At 47.6% G+C, this 22,136-nt stretch overlaps 1 protein-coding gene across 2 annotated transcripts in view; it reads left to right on the top strand.

Annotated features, from left to right (window-relative positions):
- The window catches only part of MTMR2 (myotubularin related protein 2), a 530,987-nt gene that overhangs the window by 257,074 nt on the left and 251,777 nt on the right, over positions 1-22,136 (top strand). For both annotated transcript variants that reach the window (XM_078656989.1, XM_078656988.1), the window contains exon 7: positions 16,708-16,857. In XM_078656989.1, the coding sequence (XP_078513115.1) occupies positions 16,708-16,857 (150 nt within the window). The remainder of the gene's footprint in view (positions 1-16,707; positions 16,858-22,136) is intronic.

Genomic DNA, 22,136 nt, shown 5'->3' with positions numbered 1-22,136 from the left:
TTCACACAGAACAGGTGAGATAGAAAGGCAGAAAAAAAAGATGAAGAATAAGATGGGAAAAACAGTGACTAAAGTAGACAGCAGGGGTGAAAAAGAACATGTAAATGTGAAATAAAGGGGCTGGAAGTGTATAGTGGAGGAAGAAAAGGTATGAAGAGAAACCAAATAGACAGGCATCCTTGGTATTCGGCAACCCCAACATTCGATGGCTGGCTTCGTAGAAAAACTTTGGGCACCAGCATTTATTATTTTTCAATTTAAGCACTCTTTTACAATTTAAGCACGAACATTAATCCCGCCCCCGCCCCCCCCTCTAGTATTTTCTATTGCATGCAACATTGTATAAAAACATCTGACACCTGGCTTGTGCTATACAAAACTGTAAAACCACGGTTTATTTATTTCATTGTTCTATTTACTTGTTGCATTATAAGATGCTCCAGTGTAGGTTTACTCTACATAAATTATCTAGGTAGGTAAATTAAAAAAGCTCATGATTTGTTTTGTTTTTAGGTCTCGCCTGTCGATGCGCATGCGCATCGAGCTTGCGAGCCTATTGCGGCTTAAACAACCTTTAACTAAGAAGCAAGGAATCGTGGCGATTCCTTGCAGTGCCCGTGACTTTTAAGCTCAATGCGCATGTGCATTGAGCTTAAAAGCGCGTGCACATCAGTTCCCTCAGCCGCAATCGCCGTCTGTTCCCTCAGCCGCATTCCTCCCGACACCTTTTGAAGTGAAGCTTAGCTTCACTTCAAAGGCCCCGGCTTCTTCACACCCACATGCCGCTCTCCCCGCTCCGCCCCCTCCCCTGCCCGCCGTGTGCATTTCTCCTCCACCCCCTCCCCACAGCAATGCCCTCCGTCTTGTTTGTTAATTTCCTCCAACTGCCCATCTCCTTTCAATACGTTTCCATTTAATCGCCTACCTCTCGATGTCCCTCATCCTCATCTCAACTCATCTATCACTCCAGCTATCTCCTCTTACACGTTATACGAATATCTCTCTCTTCACCTCCGTCCCACGATCTCTCATCTCTCTTCCTTTCACCCTCTAATCACGATTGTCTATTCTGTTGCTCTCCCCTCGCTAGCCCTCTCCCCCACCTATTAATCTTTTCTGTTTTCTACGCATTTTCACCCTCTTACGTCTTCCTTTTCTCCCTCGTGCTTCCTTCATCTTTCCTTCTCTAACCATTTTCCTCGTCCGCCTCCCGCCATCTCTATACACCTCTCCCCTTCTGTGACCGTCACTCTCCTTCCCTGCATCTCCGTCGCTCTAAGCACCCCTATATCTCAGCCCTCTTACCCCTGTCGCACCTATTTAATCTCTAACTTCTGTCATGTCTCCCCAGTACCCATCTACTCCTGTTGGGTCACCTCGTGCTCTTCTCCTCTGTCCCACATGTCCTTTCATTTTCCCTCTCGCAATCCCATTTTACAGCTGCTCTTCTGATGTGTTCTCTCCATTGCTGCATGTTTCCTCTTTCTACTTTTTCCTATTGTCTGTTTCCCTACCCTCGCTCTCCCCAGCCCCCGCCTCCATTTGTCTCCGCTCACTCTCTATCCATTTCTCTGCACGTTTCCATCTCCCGGTTAAATAATATTTTATTGGCAAGACAAATCAGCTAGACATTCACGGAAGAGAACAGGACGAGCTGCCAGCCCTCCAGCCCTCGACCCTGTTCAATATGCCCTGTTCAGTGACGAGGGAAGGCACATGCTGAGGTGCCATTTCTGACAGGGTGGAAATAAGCCGTTCTGCAGGCCTGTGCGCGTTTCCCTCAGGGGAAAGAGTCCGAGTTTTTGTGCCGCGCTATGTTGCCGTTTGTGGGAGACGTTCGCTTGCTGTGGAGCACGATGCCATGGTGTAAATCTACATGATGTCACCCCGTCCTTCCGAATCCCCCCCCCTCACCAGTTTCTCACAACTCAGGGATAGTCGTAGAAATTGAGTTCAAGGGGTACCCCAGCCTGTCCCAGCCTCCCCCTGCAGGAGCCTGCGCTACGCCCCAGGCTCCATACGATTTTTTTGCTACTCGCAATCACTCACCCTCACTCACCCTCACTCACCCTTACCCACACTCACCCTCACCCTCACTCAAGCCTCACACCTCAACTCACCCTCACTCCTCAACTACTCACTCACACCCTCAACGTTCACACCTCACTCACCCTCACTCTCACTCACCCTCACGTTCACCCTCAACCCTCTCCTCACCCTCACTCCCCTCACTTACCCTCACCCCTCACTCACCCTCAACTCACACTCACCCTCATCCCTCAACTCACCCTCACTCCCTCACCCTCACTCACCCTCAACCCCTCACACTCACTCACACTCACCCTCAACTCCTCACCCTCACTCACCCTCAACACCTCACCCTCACTCACCCTCACCCTCACTCACCCTCACTCACCCGCACTCACACTCACTCACCCTCACTCACCCCCACCCTCACTCACACTCACTCACCCTCACTCACCCTCACCCTCACTCACCCTCACCCTCACTCACCCTCACCCACACTCACCCTCACTCACCCTCAACACCTCACCCTCACTCACCCTCAACCCCTCACCCTCACCCAGCCTCAACCCCTTACCCTCAATCACCCTCACCCTCACTCAGCCTCAACCCCTCACCCTCACTCACCCTCAACCCCTCATCCTCACTCACCCTCAACCCCTCACCCTCACTCACCCTCAACCCCTCACCCTCACTCACCCTCACTCAGCCTCACCCTCACTCACCCTCACCCACACTCACCCTCACCCTCACTCACCCTCAACGCCTCACCCTCACTCACTCTCAACCCCTCACCCTCACTCACCCTCAACACCTCACCCTCACCCTCACTCACCCTCAACCGTTCACCCTCAACCCCTCACTCACCCTCACTCACCCTCAACCCCTCAGCCTCACCTTCACTCACCCTCACTTACCCTCAACCCCTCAGCCTCACCCTCACTTACCCTCACCCTCACCCTCACTCACTCTCAACCCCTCACCCTCACTCATCCTCACCCTCACTCACCCACAACCCCTCACACTCACTCACCCTCACTCACCCTCAACTCCTCACCCTCACTCACCCTCAACACCTCAGCCTCACCCTCACTCACCCTCAACGCCTCACCCTCAACACCTCACCCTCACTCACCCTCACCCTCACTCACCCTCAACCCCTCACCCTCAACACCTCACCCTCATCCCCTCACCCTCACTCACCCTCACAACACATATTGTGTTACAATAGGTGTCACATTTGCGGAAGATAAAACTATCTAGAGATGTAGCATAACGACCAGAGCTGCCATATAAGTCACGTAAATACTAAACATGTTGCATTCCAAATGCTATAGGTGTCACATTTGCAAAAGTTATAACTATTGGCATTGTAAATGACAAAGCCATCAATATAGCAATTTTAACATCGCAAAAAAAAAATTTTTATGTCATTTACAAGACCAATAACTACAACTTTTCTAATGCGATACTTATTGCATTCCAACACCACTCATCCACGCAACGCCACTCACACACGCAACGCCACTCACACACGCAACGCCACTCACACACGCAACGCCACTCACACACGCTACGCCACTCACATACGCAACGCCACTCACACACGCAACGCCACTCACACACGCAACGCCACTCACACACGCCACTCATCCACGCAACGCCACTCATCCACGCAACGCTACTCATCCACCCAACGCCACTCTTCCATTTGCAAAAAGAAAAATGTCTAACTATTCTATTGCGAGACCTATTGCATTTCCAATGCTTGTTTTCTATTGCTTCTGATTAAAAACTACCAATATACATATATAAAGCTTTCGTTGCTGTAGTTTGCAGAAATAATCACGATTTTAAGAAACAACACGTTGTGTATTGCCATGTTTTAGACCGGAAAACTTTGAACATGAAAGTTATGAAACCCAAATTGTCAAAACAGCTACATTAATAGGCCGGTGGGTCTTGGTTTACCTAATAAACAGTAGATTTCCTAATAGAAAAGCAAAAGAGTGGACGGTGCACATGATTAGAATCTTACAATTTCTTCTCTGAGCTATTCTGCTGTAACCAGCATCCATGTAACACTAACCAAATCCATGGGTGTAGCCAGACACGTGGTTGCGGGTAGGATTTTCTTTGTCATGCAGTAATACTGGGTAAACATGGAGCAAAAAACGCGGTTTTACCTGTACACCAGCATTCCTCTCTGTTTGCAATGCTCAGCTTTAAGCGATTAAATTGCATTCTGTGTGACTCAGTGTGGGAAGAACATACGGGAACGAGTGTGTATGCTGTTAGAAATTTACCGATAAAACACTCAACGTATCACAGCTGTGTATTTTAAAAATCAATGTTTAAGGCTATAGGCATAATGCTTCTTTTAGAACGTTTTAAATTACGTGTACCACGTCCGCAAAGGCACCAAGACTCACTTAGTGAAGTTTCAGGGTTTTGTAAGTTGATCCCTATTGAGCATTTTTAGGTGTGGCTTTAGCTTTTCAATAGCTTTATGAAATAACACAGGGAAAAATGCATACAAACCAAGCCCTATTCATCACAACTGTTGTTCATTTAGTGCTTGTGCGCACCACAGCATAGTGGCAGTGGGTCGGCCCACTTCAGCCATAAGTGATGTTGTTTTATTTGATCATATATGCACATCCTGCTAAAAGAAGTACACAAGGGCCAGACCAGGGCTGGTATGCCAATACTCGATGATTTTTTTTCTTTCCTTTCTATATTATTTTATTTTGTTTTCAGTCATTCTTGTGTGTTTAGTCTGTGTCTTCAGTAATTCAAAGTCAGTGCTACCTTTCATTTGCACAGAAAACTCCAGTTTCTGGTTTTGATCAAGTTTGAAAATGTATTTAGTAAAAAGATGAGAACTCACATTAAAATTGAGCAAAGGGATCCCCAGCATCTGCAGAGAAATCGTGCTCCCCAAGGCGAGGTGAAGCATGCATTTATACCCTAGTACTGAACTTCCTAGAATCGGCATGTTTAATCGGTTTCGATACACCAGCGCGCTGGTGCAGGGATGAGTTCATGAGAACAGGAACCGATGACCTTTGAAAGTATCGACAGATGAGAACCTTTTGGAAAAAACATAACTCCTCAGGTGCCGGGGCGCCCCATGTCTTGGCTCAGAAAAGGGAACTTCACCGGTTATAATAATTCAAGTGTTTACAAAAGACAATTCAATGGATCTGCCCATCTAAACGGGTTAATTTAAAACTGGGTTCTATACATGTTTTAGCTTAATTTGCTTTTTGGGAAGCAGCTAAAGGGTTCAATTAAGACTGTATGCAATGCTTTTTCAAATTTTATTTACAAGCCTGAAGGGCGAGTAACATTTAATTTAACATAAATGACTGCCAAGTTTAGGCGCTAGCATGTTTTCAATTTTTGTGGCATATGTTGCAAAAATCGCAAGAGCATGCCAATGACAGACCTACTGACTTTGTAATTGCTTATTATTTTACTGTAAACTCTTATAAAAAAAACCCTGATGGCTTTTTGATGTCCGGCACCCAGTGAATCTCCCTACAATTGTTGCCCCTGAAGCCAGCACCCTGACCTTTAACTAGCAGCAGGTTGGATTCCACTGCTGTGCCTAATAAGACCCTGCTTCCAACCCCGTGGCTGCATCATTATGTAAACTGTTACCAGGTGAATTATCCACCTTACCCACAATTAATGGAGAAGGTGTTTTCAACACTGGCTGTGCTGAGGAGGAGCCGCGCCAGCGACCAAGATGGCCGCCTAGAGACCGGCTCCGGCCGACCTCGCACTCCTGACTCGCCATCCTTCAATAACTCCTCTGCCCTGACCCATCCATCGGGTGGGGTAACCAAAGCGGCGGGCACGGGTGCAAATTGGAACTTTTCTGAAGCCCTGGCGGCCGAGCTGCACCGCCTGGAAGTTTGCGGCCTGTGGGGATCAGAAGCCAGGACCTCGAGTGAATGCGTCCCCCGACCAGAGTGCAATAACCTCGGCCGCCGGCACCCCTCGGCGTCGGTCCGGCCGGAGGCCGTGGGGGTGCGAGTTGAAGCCGCGAAGGGCGCTCCGCTGGTGTCTCTTTGCCCCGTGGCGTAAGCTGCCGGTGGGAGGCGCCCTGCAGTAGATGTCCTGCTGGTCTCTCGATCTGCCTCCCGATCGGGGAGGAGGCCTGGCAGGTATGCTGGCTTGGCGGTAATCGCCCCGTAAGACCTGGTGAGCCCTGCTGTTTGCAGACACCAGCAATATCTGGACGGTGGAGCCTGGGGAGAGGAGGCCCTGGGGGTGTAGCCTGGCGCGGGGGATACTCTGGGGTTGCCCCTCGGTGCCCTGGTGTGGTGGATTTGCCGGGAACACCCCTGGCGGTGAAGTGAGGCACGAATTCTTACCATCTGCTTTGGCGGCCTGCCTGCTGTAACACGGGCCCCCCCCCCCAGGTGTGGAGGACAGCGGTGACTGCCCCATATACCGGGATGGCCCGGCGAAGTAACATTAAGCCCCAGTGGAGGTTGTGAGGCTCAACTGGTGCGTGCACTTTTGCTTCTGAGTGACTGGGGCCCCCGGAGGACTACTTACTTTCTGGGAGCTGGCTGGCTGGTCCGCGGGGTGGTCCACACCCGCGCCATACAACGACTGCGTGCTCTGGGACTAGTGCAGGAGTTGTTTTGCATTTGTCACCCCGAGTGGGATGGGTATGCTCAGACGAGAGTCCCATGCTCTCCACACCACTGGAGTCAAGCTATCCTGGCTGAAGACGGCTGATAGCCAGAAACCGGTCCTAGGATGCTTGATTCCGGTCCAGGAAAGACATGGCTTGGCAGTTCGGGCTGGACTGTTCCCATGAGGCACAGGGTCAAGGCTGATTTGCATATGGCCATGTCTGAACTGGGGTGGTGTGGAGTGCAAAAAAACGATGGATTTAGGCCCAGATCTCTGTACTGGGGTGAATGTATGACATTGTTCTGCATTCTGTCCATCAACTGTTGTTTTGCATTTGTCCCCCCGAGTGGGATGGGTATGCTCAGACGTGAGTCCCATGCTCTCCACACCACTGGAGTCAAGCTATCCTGGCTGAAGACGGCTGATAGCCAGAAACCAGTCCTAGGATGCTTGATTCCGGTCCAGGAAAGACATGGCTTGGCAGTTCGGGCTGGACTGTTCCCATGAGGCACAGGGTCAAGGCTGATTTGCATATGGCCATGTCTGAACTGGGGTGGTGTGGAGTGCAAAAAAATGATGGATTTAGGCCCAGATCTCTGTACTGGGGTGAATGTATGACATTGTTCTGCATGCTGTCCATCAACTGTTGTTTTGCAGGAGTACGCCGGAGGGCTGTCCCGTGGGGGACTAAATGGCGGCGAGGGCCGACGCAGAGAAGTCCCTGCCCAAGACCACCAGGGGAGCCAGGCAGGTCCAGTTCAATAAACTAGATAGATACACCCTGCCTAAAGGGTCTCCGATCGACTCGACGAGGGGCTCCCGCGGGGGCTCCGGGGACCATCCTACCGGGGAAGAACCGACTCTGAAGGATCTTATGGCGGCCATAACCGGAGTTCAGACCTCCCTGGGCCAGAAAATGGAGGCCCTGGACAGTAAATTGGACACTGTCACGATTGAAATGGGGCTGATCAGGGCAGACCTCACGAAGGCAAGCGAGAAACTCAAATCGCTGGAAGTCAAAACAACAAGCCTAATAGATGACGTGAATTTGCTGCAGCAGGAGGTGCGTGATCTTAGGGTATCCAAGGAATCTACTGACCGGCGGCTTGACGACTACGAAGGGCGGGCTAGGCGCAATAATATTTGCATCCTGGGAGTGCCGGAGAAATCGGAGGGTCCGGCACCAGATCTGTCCGTAGAAAACCTTATCCTCAACCATCTCAAACCTAAGGGCCTCAGCAATTTCTTCACGGTGGAATGCGCCCACAGGGGCCCGGGCGGTAGGCCTCGGACGGGGGCAAACCCCCGCCCAATGATCGCTCGAATCCTTCATTTTCGTGACCGGGATGCTATCCTCCAGGCGGCTCGGGCTGCGGATCCATTGGAGTTTGAGAATGCGACCCTCTTGTTCTTCCCGGACTTTACCCAGGTGGTGCAGAAGCAAAGGCAGAGATTCTTGGCAGTCAAGAAGAAACTGAGGGACAAAGGTATAAGGTATGCTATGATGTTTCCGGCCGGCCTTCGAGTTTTTCGATAACACCGAAGTGGCTGCAGACTGGTTGGAGGGTATCCGGCAGCCGGGCTCAGAGACTCAAGACCAGGGGGAAGCTGATGGCCAATGACTCTGCTGAGTGAGGGGTCGACAGGGGGCGGTGAATTGTTGCATGGAATTTGGTTCCAAAGGGGGCAAGTAATAGGATCCCCTGCCTATGTGTGTTTAGAATGTTTATTGTGGTGCTTCTAATATGTAGGGGTATCCATATCGAGTTGGGGGGGGGGGGCCCGCTGGGAGTTCCTCCTCCGTTTTCTACTTTTAGTTATTTGTAGACTAGTTGGGGGCGGCTAGTTGGGGGCGACGGGCACACTGCTAGTTGGGGACGAGCGCAAGCTGTATGCAGGGGTGCAGGGAGGGGGCGTGGTGATACCGTTATCGGGTTTGTTTAGTCTTTATTGTATGTTTTTTTTATTTTACATGGGGTGTCATCAATCGATTCTGACATGTTGTTTTATTGCAATGTCTTCTGGTAGAAGGGTAACGGGGATCTCCACACTCAGTAGGAATGTGAACGGATTGGGTGACAAGATCAAACGATGTTGGGTTGTTCAGTTGATCCGGAGGCACTCGCCGGATGTAGTATTATTGCAGGAGACGCATCTCATGGGCAAGCGCTGTATGGCTCTGCACAAAGGGGGGTATAAATTGGCTGCGCATGCCGGCTTCACTTCTGGATCGAGAGGGGTAGGGATCCTGGTCAAGAACTCCTTTCCGCTAGCCATCCAGGCCACATGGGCTGAAAATAGAGGTAGATTTGTTGGGATCTCGGGGCTGTGGTAGGGGAGAACTGTTACCTTTTTGTCTGTATATGTTCCACCGGCCCTCCAGACTGACCTTCCGAGATTTGTGCAAGATCTTTTTGACACTGCCTTTTGGGGTTTTGATCGTAGGAGGTGACTTTAATGCGGTGATGAATGGTGAGGTGGACAGGCACCCGGCCCGGGCTCTGTTGCCATCCCGTAGGTGGTTGTCTGATTTTGTGGAGACTACTGCCCTGATAGACGGGTGGAGGAGGAAAAACCCTGTTGAACTTCAATACACGCACGCCTCAGCGGCACATAATTTTCCTCACGAGGATAGACTATGTACTGGTGCCAGCGGCGCATGCGGTCTGGGTCCAGGAGGTGCGACATTTGGCTAGGGGAGTCTCTGATCACTCGCCGGTCTGGCTTGGGATGGAGCTTGAGGGTGGGATGTGGCTCGGGTTGCCCCTATCAGCACTTGGCGGTTGCGGGACCCAGACCCTAAGGAGGAGATCGTACGGATTGCTGATAGCTATTTTCAGGACAACGTGGGCACGGTGGACTAAAAATGTTCCCCATGGGAAGCTTACAAGACTGTTATTAGAGGGGAATTGTTGTCGATCATTTCGGGGAAGAAGCGGAGGAGTTGGGCTGAGGTCGATAGGGTGGAGGCTGCCTTTTCTGGCCTTGGAAAGGGAGGTGTCGACGGACGCTACATCGGAGGGAATGCACCGCCTCTGCCTCCTCAGAGACGAGTATAAGAGTCTGGTTAGAGATAGGGCTAAGATGCAGCACGCAGATACACAGAGTAGGGTTTATGAACACGGTGATAAGGCTGGGAACTTGATTGCGTGGCTGGAGAAAAGGGAGTGGGCGTCACGATTAGTCCCGGTATTGCGGTCCGCCGACTCGGGCCGAATAACAGATCCACAGCAAATAGTGGAAGAATTCGCGGGCTACTACAAGGAGGTGGATGCTGCCGGAAGCGGGTACACCGAATCTGAAAACGCGGATATGATACGTGATATTCCGATGCCCACCATCTCGGATGAGGACAGGGATTACCTGGACTCCCCATTTACGAACGACTAGGTGGTGCAGGCTATCAGGGGGGGTCCACTCGGGGAAGGCCTCCGGCCCAAACGGACTTCCCATCGAGCTCTATAAAGTGAACGTGAATAAACTGGCCCCCTTCATTAGAGATATGTTCATTGAGAGTAGGGAGAGGGGTTTGCTACCCTACGACCAGCGAGTCGCCAATATTGTAGTCATCCACAAGGAAGGTAAACCGAAGATGGAGTGTTCCTCTTACCGGCCGATTTCGCTCCTGAATGCCGAACCGAAGGTGTTAGCAAAACTGCTTGCGACGATGTTCCATCCGGACCAATGCGGCTGTATGCCCCGCCACAACACCGCCCTTAACTTGCGCAGATTGCATGGGATCCTGGGTGGCGCATCGAAAATACATGAGCCGACAGCCCTCTTATCCCTGGATGCTACCATGGCCTTCAATAGAGACGAGTGGCCTTATCTCTTAGCTGTTTTGTGCAAGTTGGGCATTGGTCCTGAGTTCGCGGATTGGGTCCGTCTCCTGTATTCCGATCCCTTGGCAAGAGTAGTGGTGAACAATCATAGATCTGCAGATTTCCCCTTGGGGAGGGGCACCAGACAGGGGTGTCCTCTCTCCCCACTGTTGTTCGCCCTAGCGCTCGAGCCGCTTGCGGCGTGGGTCCGTTGGGACAGGTCAATTAGGGGATTGAGGTGGAACTCGGAGTGGTAAGATAACATATCGCTTTACGCAGATGACATTCTATTATATTTGACCACCCCCAGGAATTCACTGATTGCATTTCTGGACGTCCTGGCAATCTTTGGGAGGTACTCTGGCTTTGCCATTAACTGGGCGAAGTCAGTACTATTCGTTTTAAGTGGTGAACCCCCTGCTGTCCCCGCGGACTGCCCGGTCAGGTTGGAGTTGGTGGGGTTCGGGTATTTGGGCATTTATATATCAATGGATCCCAGGATACTGTATGAAAATAACTTGCTGCCCCTGCTGACTAGGTTCCGGGGGTATGTGGCGCGATGGAAATCACTGCCGCTTTCCATGCTGGGACGTGCTGTCCTGTTCAAAATGATGGCCCTTCCCCGCTTCCTCTACGCACTCCAAAACTCCTTAGACCCGGTACTCTTGTCCTATTTCAGGGAAATTGAGTCTCTCCAGCGGCAGCTCCTCTGGGATGGTAGGCCGCGGATTGCGTTTTCTAAGCTCGTGCTGCCGTGGTATGATGGGGGATCGGCCTGCCAAACATCCGGATGTATTATTGGGTGTCCCAGTTGGCGGCGATCAACCAAGCGATCTATGGATCACCGCTTGACCCTGGATATGCAATGGACCGCGGTCAGATACCAGGCGGTGAATACTCTAGGGCTTTGTATGCTAGAAAGGGGCGCTTCCCCCTGGTTGGTCCCACGGCGGTTGCTGTCCAGGTGTGGCATGAGGCTAATCGTTCTCTTAAATGGGATGGTAAAATAACTCTGGCCACGCCATTATGGAACGCTGAATATTTGGGAGGCCTCTGGAAGACGAAAGGTTTTGATAAGTGGAACCTTATCGGGATATCGTGGGTCGGGGATCTGTGGGGAAAGGACGGGATCCTTACATTCGAGGCCCTGCAGAAACGGCATCACTTGCAGGAGAGTGAGCGGTTTCGGTACATGCAGATGAGGCATGCTTTGTTGGCTAATAACCCCCGGGGAGACACGCCCCCAAAGGCCTCCCCACTGGAGGATCGGGTGTTGGACGGCCATCTTCCGACTAAAACATTCTCCCTGATTTATAAAAAGCTTATTAATTACACGGAGTGACTCTTCGGGAGCAATGGAGCAAGGATGGCCTGGTTTTGGATGATGAAGACTGGAGGGAGGCCGTGTCTTCCCCAAGAGTGATTGCTATACAGATGAGACTCCGGTTGGTGCAGCGGAAGGTCCTTCATCGTGTTATGTTACTGGTCCGCATCTGGTGCGAACGGGCTTGGCTGTGAGTGGAGAGTGTCGAAGGGGATGTGGTGAGGCTGGAACGTTCATACATATGCTGTGGGATTGTCCTGAAGTCCGGAATTACTGGGTCACAGTCCATGACAAGATACGCGAGGTGTGGGATGTAAACTTGGAGCTGAAGGCACGCCGTTGTCTCCTGAATGTTTGGGAACCCACCGATCTCACGTCCCACGGGAAGACCTGGGTTATGCTGGCGTGCGCTATAGCCAAGCGCAATATCGCCCAGCTTTGGGGGGCCAGCCAGTCCCCCCAAATTGGGAAATGGATGGAGGACTTAGACTGGCGCATGCTTAGAGAGCGCTCCGTATATGTTGCCGGGGGGAGGCCTGGGAAATGGGGGAAATTTGGGAGGCCTGGAACGGCTACAGAGGAGATATCTGTGTTCCCCCCGATACAAGGGAGGTTGATGTTGTGTTGGAAGATCCCTGAACCATTTAAATACTTTCTGTATTGTATTCTGTAAATTGGTAGCAACAGTCACTCTATGCTTGGATGCCACCCAATGTTTCTTTTTCTTTTGCTGTATGTGTTAATAAAAAGAACGTGAAAAAAACCACTAGCTGTGCTCTTCCCTGCGTTCCCAGGGATAATGATCCCCCTCTTTCCAAAAAAAACCTGCGCCATTTTTCTTGCTAACCAGTTACAGTGACAAGAATACATGCACCAACTTGATTTCTTTTTACCGTCGTCTTAAAGTTACACCTGTTCGGTCGAAACAAGACAAGTGAGAGCGGATGATACCGCTGTACTAGAACAGACTGCCTTAGGGCTAAAAAGCCAGATAAGGGCCATCGCTGTTCATATAGAGAACAACCAGATGAATCAGAGTTGCTCCAGGTGAAAGCCTTCAGGTGCGAATGGCCCACGGTTTTCAATGGACTATGGATCACTCCTATTATATGAACTGACTACTAAATACATGTCCCGTGAACTGATCTTTTCTCTTAGTCTCCTGGGTAATACACAACACGAGTTAAGGCAGTCAGTGAAAGATCCAGAAGTTCAACCAGGAATACCATGCCAATAATATTCTTCTGACATATGTAGAGCACAAGACTAAAAGATGGCAGCATGCTTATCAATCAACGTTTCTGGCTCCCAGGGTCCCAGATTCAAATATGTCAATGCCTGATGCACTTCAGGCATTGACATATTTCAAACACTGCATGCATTTTGCTTGCAGGCTTACTTGAAGTGGCCAATGGCATGAACGCTTAATCATGACCCTGGAAAATATTTCGGGGGGGGGAGCTAATTCTTCCAACCACGGATAGAGTGGCTTTAAGAAGGGGTGATACACAACAAAAGCCTCGTTTACAAGTAAATGGTCTTTTAAAGACCTGTTAAGTACTCGGGTGCGGCTGCAATTAGATGCTCGCCAGCCCCGCAAAGCTTTCTCCACCCAGGCTGACACACACGACGGGGTGGGCTGAAGCCCCGTGAGCCCAATGGGTGTTGCGCGCCTGCTGGGTACAGGTTATGTTGGGTTCTTAAATCAAACACACAGCAAAGTTTACAAACGGCAATAGAACTGTTTCACCTTGTGAGAAACTGGGTTTTTGATTGAGGGTGTTGGAAACCCTACTCAAGCAACAACTACAGTCCTTGTCAGAGTGAACTACAAAAGTCACTAAATTAACCTGTGCTTAACCTTTTGGTAACACGATGTTTAGTATTTGTGCAGCACCCAAACAATAATAAAGAGAAAACACAACACAAGAGAGAACCCACACAATGTAGAAAAATAGAGTAACATTTAATAAATAAAATGAGACCAAAATGGCAAAAATCCTATCAGTAGAACGGGAAAAAATGCAATCTTAATGGTTAAAGTAAATGAAGCCTCAAGAAAAGAAAGCGCTAACTGTGACTGGTCGCACTAGACCAGGACAAAGTCACAAGTTCAGGCCAACCACGATGAAGTGCAGACTGAATACAGGGACCAGGTTAGACCCACAGAAAAAGCTACCTTCCCGAAGTCCTGCACGCAGAGTTAAAAACTTCAGGATTTCACATTAGGAGCTCAGCTATTGCCAGCCAAGGGTCCAGGACCTGGGGAGGCACCTATTTGTTTCAGAGCTCTCGCCAGCAGGGCTCAGGTAGGTGCAGTTGCAGGCAAGGCAAGTTGCAGGAGGTCAGCTGGGCAGTTGCAGGGAGGCCTCTGGAGCTTGTTGTGCCCCTGGAGCTGAGAACAGGAGGTCAGTCATTTGACCCTTGGGGTCACTTAGGTAGTCCTGGGTTCAAGAAGATAGTCCCATCTCCTTCAAGCAGCAAGGCAAGCCTCAAGCAGCAGGGCAGTCCTCTGGTAGTAGTAGAGGAGTCCTCTGAGAAAGAAGGCAGGCCTCCAGCAGCAGGGCAGTCCTCCGAAAAACAAGGCAGGCCTCAAGTGGTCAGTCCACTATAGGCAGTCCTTCTGTAGTCTTCCGCAAGTCCAGGAGTGTCTTGAAGAGTGGGTCTTAGGGACCACTATGTATACCTGGTGCCAGCTTTGAAGTGTTAGAAACTTCTGGAGTCTGTCCTCCCCTGCTGTCCTCCTGACCCCCCTCCACAGTTGGTTCTGGAATTTACTTTCTCTCTGGCCTGTTCCCAAGAAGCCTCGTGTCAAGTTGTTTATGAGGGTGCTAAGTCAGCTCCTTCGAACTGTAAGTAGGGAGGATACTGCTCCGCCCCTCCCATTCCTGATGGGGGGCAATTAACAGGGCCAGGCAGCTGGAAACTCTTAGAAGGCCTCAGAAGTTTATGGTAGGAAAGTACTAGGGGTGTGCCAAACTCTCAGAGTTTTACTCTGCGGAGTACTACAGAGTTACAGAAAAACTCGGTGAGACTCCATAGAGTTCTGTGAGCGGCGGAGTTGTGGCACGTCACGCTGCTCATGCCGATTTTTAGCCCCGGGTGCTTGTCCCGCGCTGTATGGCACCACGCTGCATGCCAAAGGGTGCTGCTTTTTTCTGCCACTCGAGTAGATTTTCGACTCAAGCAGCAGCTTTCTCACCACAAGTGGCAGCTTTCTCAGTGCGAGTGGTAGCAACCTACTGCGAATCTCGCTGGGAGACAGTCCAAGGCTTGATTTTATTGCTCTTACTCACCAAATTACTGTTGGCGGGCCTCACGTGACAAAAAACTCCCCCACACTGCGATTAGTGGAGTTTTTCCAAACCTCCGGGCTCCAAGCGGAGTGGGAAAAACATTGCATACTCCGCCGGAGGAGCGGAGTTTACCCCCCACTCCTAGAAAATACTAACTTTCTAAAAGTGACATTATCAAAATTGAAATTTAAAATCTGTCTTTACCCTTAAAGAGGTTTTTAAATTACAATTCATTTGAGTCCAAACTGAACATTTCTACCTGCTATCAATCAAACTTTCTCACTATTAAATGTAAAAAGGTAGCCCAATGTTATCCTGTGGCAGAGGTAGGCCTTACAGCAGCGAAAAACAAATGTAGAAGTTTTTCACTAACAAGACATATAAAACTTAAAAAGACACGTTCTACATTTTAAATACAAGGTTCCCTGCCCTTTTTGGCTGTTTAGGACCTAATTAGTGGTGGCTTATATGTATTAAAAAGGATGGGTTAGGCCTGGCAACAGGTTTATTTTGCCAGGTCAATTTGGTAGTTTAACGCTGCACACAGGTTGCAGTGGCAGACCTGAGACATGAACGAGCAGGAAAGCAAAATGGGGCAGATAGGCAAAACAGGTGGCAGAAAAAGGAGCAGAAAAGGCTAAACAGAGGGGAGTAAAACGAACAGATTAAGGCAAAACAGATGGTGGGAAAACAAGCCGAAAAGGAAAAACGGAGCAGAAGAGGGCAAAACATGGTGCAAAAAAAAAACTACCAGAAAAGACAAAACGGAGGGCAGAAAAATGAGCAGAAAGGTAAACGGGGCAGAAAAAAGAACAGCACAGGCAAAACAGAGGACAGAAAAAGGAGCAGTTTAAAACTGTGCACAGGTTGCAGTGGCAGACCTGAGACATAAGGAAGCAGAAAAAAAACAAATAGGGGCAGAACACCGAGCAGAAAAGGCAAAACATTGGGCTGAAAAATGAGCAGAAAAGGCTAAACAGAGCAAGAAATTAGTGGAGGAGGCACAAACCGAGGGGAGCAGGTAGACAGGCAGCAGAGGGTAGCAGAGTGCGGCATGCTGGACAGGTGAACTGTCACAGGGGTAGCTGGCATGAGTACCTTATGGTTAAAGGCGACATTCTGTGCCTATACCCCAGTGGGCACTGTCAAAGGCGGTCTTTAGTGGGCTCTGTGGTAGGGGTATTAGGTGTCATGCATGGTCAAATGCCACTCCTTGAGCACATTGTGCTGGGCAGAAAGCTTACCATGTAGGCTGTTCAGGGCCCAGTTGTCTCTGGAGGCAAGTTGACTGGCCATTAAACAAACTCATCTTGAATTGAGGGGGGAGGGGGAGGGGGAAGTATGGTTGGCTACTTAGAATCAAAATAATAAGTGTTATAAAAAAAAAGGTTCCTCAAAAAATATTTATTGAAGGAACATTTTAGGCATGATCGCCACCTACACAAAGGCGTAAGTATATGTGTGTGTTCTGTAGTTTTAAAAGTCAATATTTGCATTGTCCATTTACCAATCATGGCCCAACTTAACTATTTGATTTACAACAACAATGTTTTGTGATTTGGTTTTCACTTTGATTTCAATGCAGGGTGTTCCCAACGATAGCTGGAGAATTACCAGAGCAAATGAGCATTATGAATTATGTGACACCTATCCTGCCATTTTGGTTGTACCTGCGAATGTTTCCGATGATGAATTAAAGAAAGTGGCATCCTTCAGGTCAAGGGACAGATTACCAGTAAGTATGGAGCAAAACTTTCCATTAACAGACTAGGTTCTGGCCAACCAAAAAACTATCCATAAATATCCTCTATTAATAGAAACACACCAACGCAATTTTAGAACTGGATGATAAATTCAAATGTGAGGACCACTTACATTAATGCACAAATATAACTGCTCACAACCTAGAATCCTGCAGCTAATGAGGTAATTGTAAAATCTTTATTACAAACACAGCCAGCAATGTTAGTATACTTTGAATTCTAGAACTGTAACTACAAAGAGGTCAGGTCAAAAAAGCTGGTAAAGTACACCAGCCAAGGGATTGAGAAGGTAAATGTTTAATATGTATACTGTATTTCATAACCCACTTGGTAGGTTACCACCCTCTGTAGTCGGAAAGGGTGAACAAAATGTCATTGGCAGATTCTTCTCTCATCCTAGCACATTTAGCATTAAATGGGGCTCATCATGCAGGAACAGAGTTTGTCTGTGATATTCATCATTTAATGTTATTTTCCATATTTAAAGATACACAATTAGCACTTTTCGTTATAAAAGAGGCATGGACTTACAGTGCACCAAACTTAATTTTCTGTGCAATTATACTTCTTGCCTCTAGTTAGAAACACTTGTATATGGTTTGGTATTTGTTAAGGACAAACCTAGCTGCTAGCAATATATAGCTGCACTGGGGAAGCTGTAGTCCTACATTGAGGGAGTGGATAAAGTGAGGAGGTAGAGTTAGTATAAGAGGTGAGAAGTCAGCTTATCAGTGTATAGTATAGTGTCTTGAACAGGTGAGCTTTCAGTTTCCTCCTGAGTTGTAGAAGGTTTGGTGCTGTTCTGATGTTGTAGTAGATGTTGTTCTAGGTGCCTGACGCATTGGCTGACAAGGCTTGTTTTCCTGTTTTCACCTTCCTGCAGTTTTTAGTTTGTAATCTAGCAATGTCAGGATTCCTCATCTGGCATAGATATTTAGATATTGTTGGGTTGCTAGGTAGGTAGACAAGGGTCACGGTGTAGAGGGCCTTGTATTGACGCCAATGTTCCAGGCCTTCAGCACAAGCCTGTTCTGTTAGCACAAAGGTGACATGGTTGGTATATCCTTTTGATGGGCTATGCAACTGCATAAAGTACGCCTTTTAGAGGAGCATGGGTGGTTTCTGGGATGCTGTTGAGGAAGGCGTTGCATCTATCTACATGGAAGAGGACTAGGGCGTGAACTGTAATTTTAAAGTTTTCACCTGGAGAACCAGGTTCTAAATTGTAGTTTCCACAATAATAAATGTATAACATTTTCTGCTATATTGCATGGATCCAGGAAAACCTCTGCCCTATCACTTCTTGAACTGTATGTTTTCTTTGGAAAAAAAAAAGTCTTAGTGACGTTATAGTTAGGTGAAACCTTCAGTGACAGCGTAACATTTTAAACTAAAAAAAAACCACTAACATATACTTGTTATAGTTATCTCTAGTAACTATAAATCATGCCCTAGGGTAACTATAATTCACACACCCACTATGCACAGTCTTCTCATCAATGATGTAATTTCAAATGTGTCAGCAATGTTATCAATGATGTTATAGAACACGTCATGAGTGATGTAATATGTGGGGTAATTAGCTGTGCATGGCGATGGAGCGAGTTATAGTTACCTTAGGGCACAAGTTAATTGGTGAATTTCAGTGTTTTTTGCAGTTCAAAACGTAATGTTGTCACTGAAATTTTCACCCTAGTATAACATCACTGTAATCTGCAAGTCAAAGACCCAGACTTAACAATGAGGACTTCAGTATCTCTCCTTTGTTCACAAGTCCGGTGGGAGGTAGTGTCTCAAAACATATAAGATGGGTGCTGCAAATCATCGAACAGGGATATCCCATCCACTCCAAATCTCCTCCTCCCACAATTCCAACAAAAGGTGCACCGAAAAATCAGTTCGTTGCATGAAGAAAGGAGATTGGATGTGTTCCATGGAATTGCAAGATGCTTATTTTCATATTCCAGAAGCCGAAAATACTTGAGATTCATAGAAGGGAAAGCACATTACCATTACTCTGTACTTTCCTTCAGTCTAAAATCTTCACAAATGCATGGGGGTAGTGGTAGCTTTCCCACTCTTGAGATTGATCAACATTTAACCATATCTTGACGTGTGGGTCATAAAAGCAACTTCAACGGAGATAGTTTGTCGGTATTGCGATTTCACCATTTATTTACTTCAGTTTACTGTAACAGTAGCTCGGATTCTCAACTATCTACAGGCAGCCTTAAACACAAAGAGAGGAGAAGTGCCTTCTTCAAAAGAGAAATCGTTTTCTATGATAAAGAAGTGGCATTAACTTCTACACACTCTGTCCACTACAGCAAGGCAGATTTCTGCCTTACTGGGAGTGACGGCCTCCTGCATTTTTCTAGTTCCAAATGCACATCTTTACATGAAACCTCTACAACAGTGCAAGGAGGATCAATGGAACCAACACAAGAACAGCTGGGTAGACAAGCACTGTTAAGCCAAAGAGTCGCCATAGTGATGGTGTCAGACAAGGAATCTCTTAAATAGGACAACTTTCCAACAGAACCTTCCTTCTCAGACAATAGTGATGGATGAGTCTGTTTGATTTGGGGGCCCATCTGCAAGTCTGGTCAGTACAGGTACTGTGATCAGAGAGCTGGCAGCTCTGTCATATACATATCCTGGAACTCAAAGCTGTAAATTTAGCATTAAAACCTTTTCGATCCTTGTATAACTGCAAACAGGTTGGTGATTCAAACAGTCACCTGGGACCAGATCAAGGATTTTATCTCTGGAAGATTAAGGAATATGGCACTGGCTTCTTGCAAGACAGTTATCCATTCAAGCAGTGTACATCGCAGTTCTTCCCGATTGCCAAGAATATATGCTAAACAGATATTACAATGAAAATTATCTGTTGGAGCTAAACAACATCTTACAAGATATTTTCAAAGAATGGGGTTTCCTCAAATTATTTTGGCTACAAAACTAAGCACCAAATGGGCAGACTTCGTGGTAAGAGTTTGGGAGACAGAATCAATGGGTGATGCTCCTTTCATGAATTGGTTGATCAGATTTCTGTACTGTTGTTTCCACATTACCCCTGATTCCGACAGTAGTCCTGAAGCAGAAGCATTCCAATGTGAAAATGATTCTCTTTTCTCCGGAATGGCTAAGGTAGTGGTCATTTCCAGAACTCCTCCATCTGTTGTTAAAACCACACAAGAAACTGACATGCAGACTGAATCCTCTATTGAAGATGTACAAGAAAGTATATCATCCCAACGTATCTTTGAATTTGGCCCAATGGTTCTTCAGATTATGTAATATGGTCACCCAAATGTACCTCAAGAATGTATGCACGTATGGAAGGAAACCAAACATCCTTACACAAGTGTGTCCTATAATTTTAGATGGAACAGATTTATTATATATAACATTTGCAAACCATACAAACATAATCAATTCATTGTCAAGCTGATGCAATCATAACTTATTTGCTGCACTCGGCAAATCCAATTCAAGTTCATCTGCCTGCAATTACTGCCTAAAGAGAAGGCCTAGATCAAAGGTCCTTCTTCTCAATTAATTGTTTATAGATTTTTTGGACAATTTGAATAAAGCCTTTCCTTCAGCCTTCCTGCCCATGGGAACTGAATTTGGTTCTTTCCAAAATGAACAACTCCACTTTTTGAGCCTGATCATAAGGCCGCTTTTCACAGAATCTCACTTCGAAAGTGACTTTGTTGGGCAATTACATCTACTAAAAGGGTTAGTGACCTTCATGCTTTGTCTTCAATTGGGCATTATTCAGTCTTCTATCATAATAGAGATATATTATTAGCAAGTCTAAATTTCCTAGTTTTGGATTTTCATATTAGGCTGACAGTTTCTCTGCTGTTTTTTTTTCTTAATCCTTCAGAGGCTACTCCACTCTTTGAATGTTAGAAGAGTTGTAAAATTCAATTTAGATAGTACAATAGATATGAGAAACACTAATCAACTTTTCGTTAATTATGGATCCCTATGTATTGGGATGGCATCTACAAAACAAATAATTGTTAGATGGATAATTTCCTGCATCAGTTGCTTTTGTCAACAAGCCAACAAACACCTTCCGGGTAAAGCAAAAGCTAATTCCACATGTAGGAAAGTAGCCTTTGCTGCTTGTTTGAGGAATGCCCCTTTACTGAAGATTTGTAAATCAGCTACATGGAAATCCATCCATATGTTGACTGAACTTTAGTGTTTGGATGAGGATATTAGAGCTGGCTGTACAGTTGGGGAAACAGATAAAAAAAATTGCTTAACTCTAGGTGTCTTAAATGAATGAAGTTGTACCAGATCGATCTGTTAGACATCATTGACATTAGCTTTGAGGGGTAAACTTGTTAATCTATTCTACATTAATGACTATCAGTGAGGGTCCTATGATACAGAAGAAACTGTTACTTAATATAATCCTGGTTCTACATCATACCAATCCTCACTGAATTCATGAACAACCCTACCTCCTCTGCAGATTATAATAATGTTCTCTATTAAAATCTATATACGATAGAGACTTCTAGATGCAGATTCCTTACCTTTGAATTTCCCAGGCTTCAGGCTAGATCCAGAAACTTTTGCTGAGCAATACCCCTGGCGCGTGACATCGGATGTCTCCATTCGGCTCCGCGTGTCGTCGATGACCTCGGTATCGTTGGTTATGACATCACAGTGCCTACATAGGTGCCACCCAGGCGCGCAGACGTCAGTTATTTTCTTTCTGCACCAGTTAAGCACCGATCCGGGAAGAGCTACCGTTCTGCTGCTTTTTGGCAGGCTTTTTTCTTGACTTTTGTAGATATGTTTGAAGACTTCATGTGCAAGGGAGTCAGGTAGGAAGACAGGTTTTAAACTGTGTGGGACTTGTTCCCGCACAATGTCGGTTACCGATCCCCACCGCGTATGTCTGAACACGACCACCATTCGAAGTCGTGTTCAGACTGCCGGGCGTTGACTCCGAGGACCTTGAGGGAGCGGGCATTGACGTTGCTCGCTGTGTGGCAGTCGACACCGTTGAGCGAGACTCGAAGGAGGTCACTATCCCGTTCAAAGAAGAGGAGGTCGCAGGATCACTCTCGGATCCCTAAATCCTCTTCCTCCCATTCGAGGTCTTCTGGACACTCGGGGAAGAGGCACAAGAAGAAGAAGAAGTCCAAGCGGACTTCCACTTCACCTCAACTGGCATCCGTCGTTGAGAGAGGTAAGGAGCACCGATGCTCTAGGCACG

The sequence above is a fragment of the Lissotriton helveticus genome, chromosome 8 (assembly GCF_964261635.1).
Source record: "Lissotriton helveticus chromosome 8, aLisHel1.1, whole genome shotgun sequence".
NCBI lineage: Eukaryota > Metazoa > Chordata > Amphibia > Caudata > Salamandridae > Lissotriton > Lissotriton helveticus.
The sequence above is the reverse complement of the archived record's forward strand: the minus strand, read 5'-3'. Positions and strand labels throughout refer to the sequence as shown.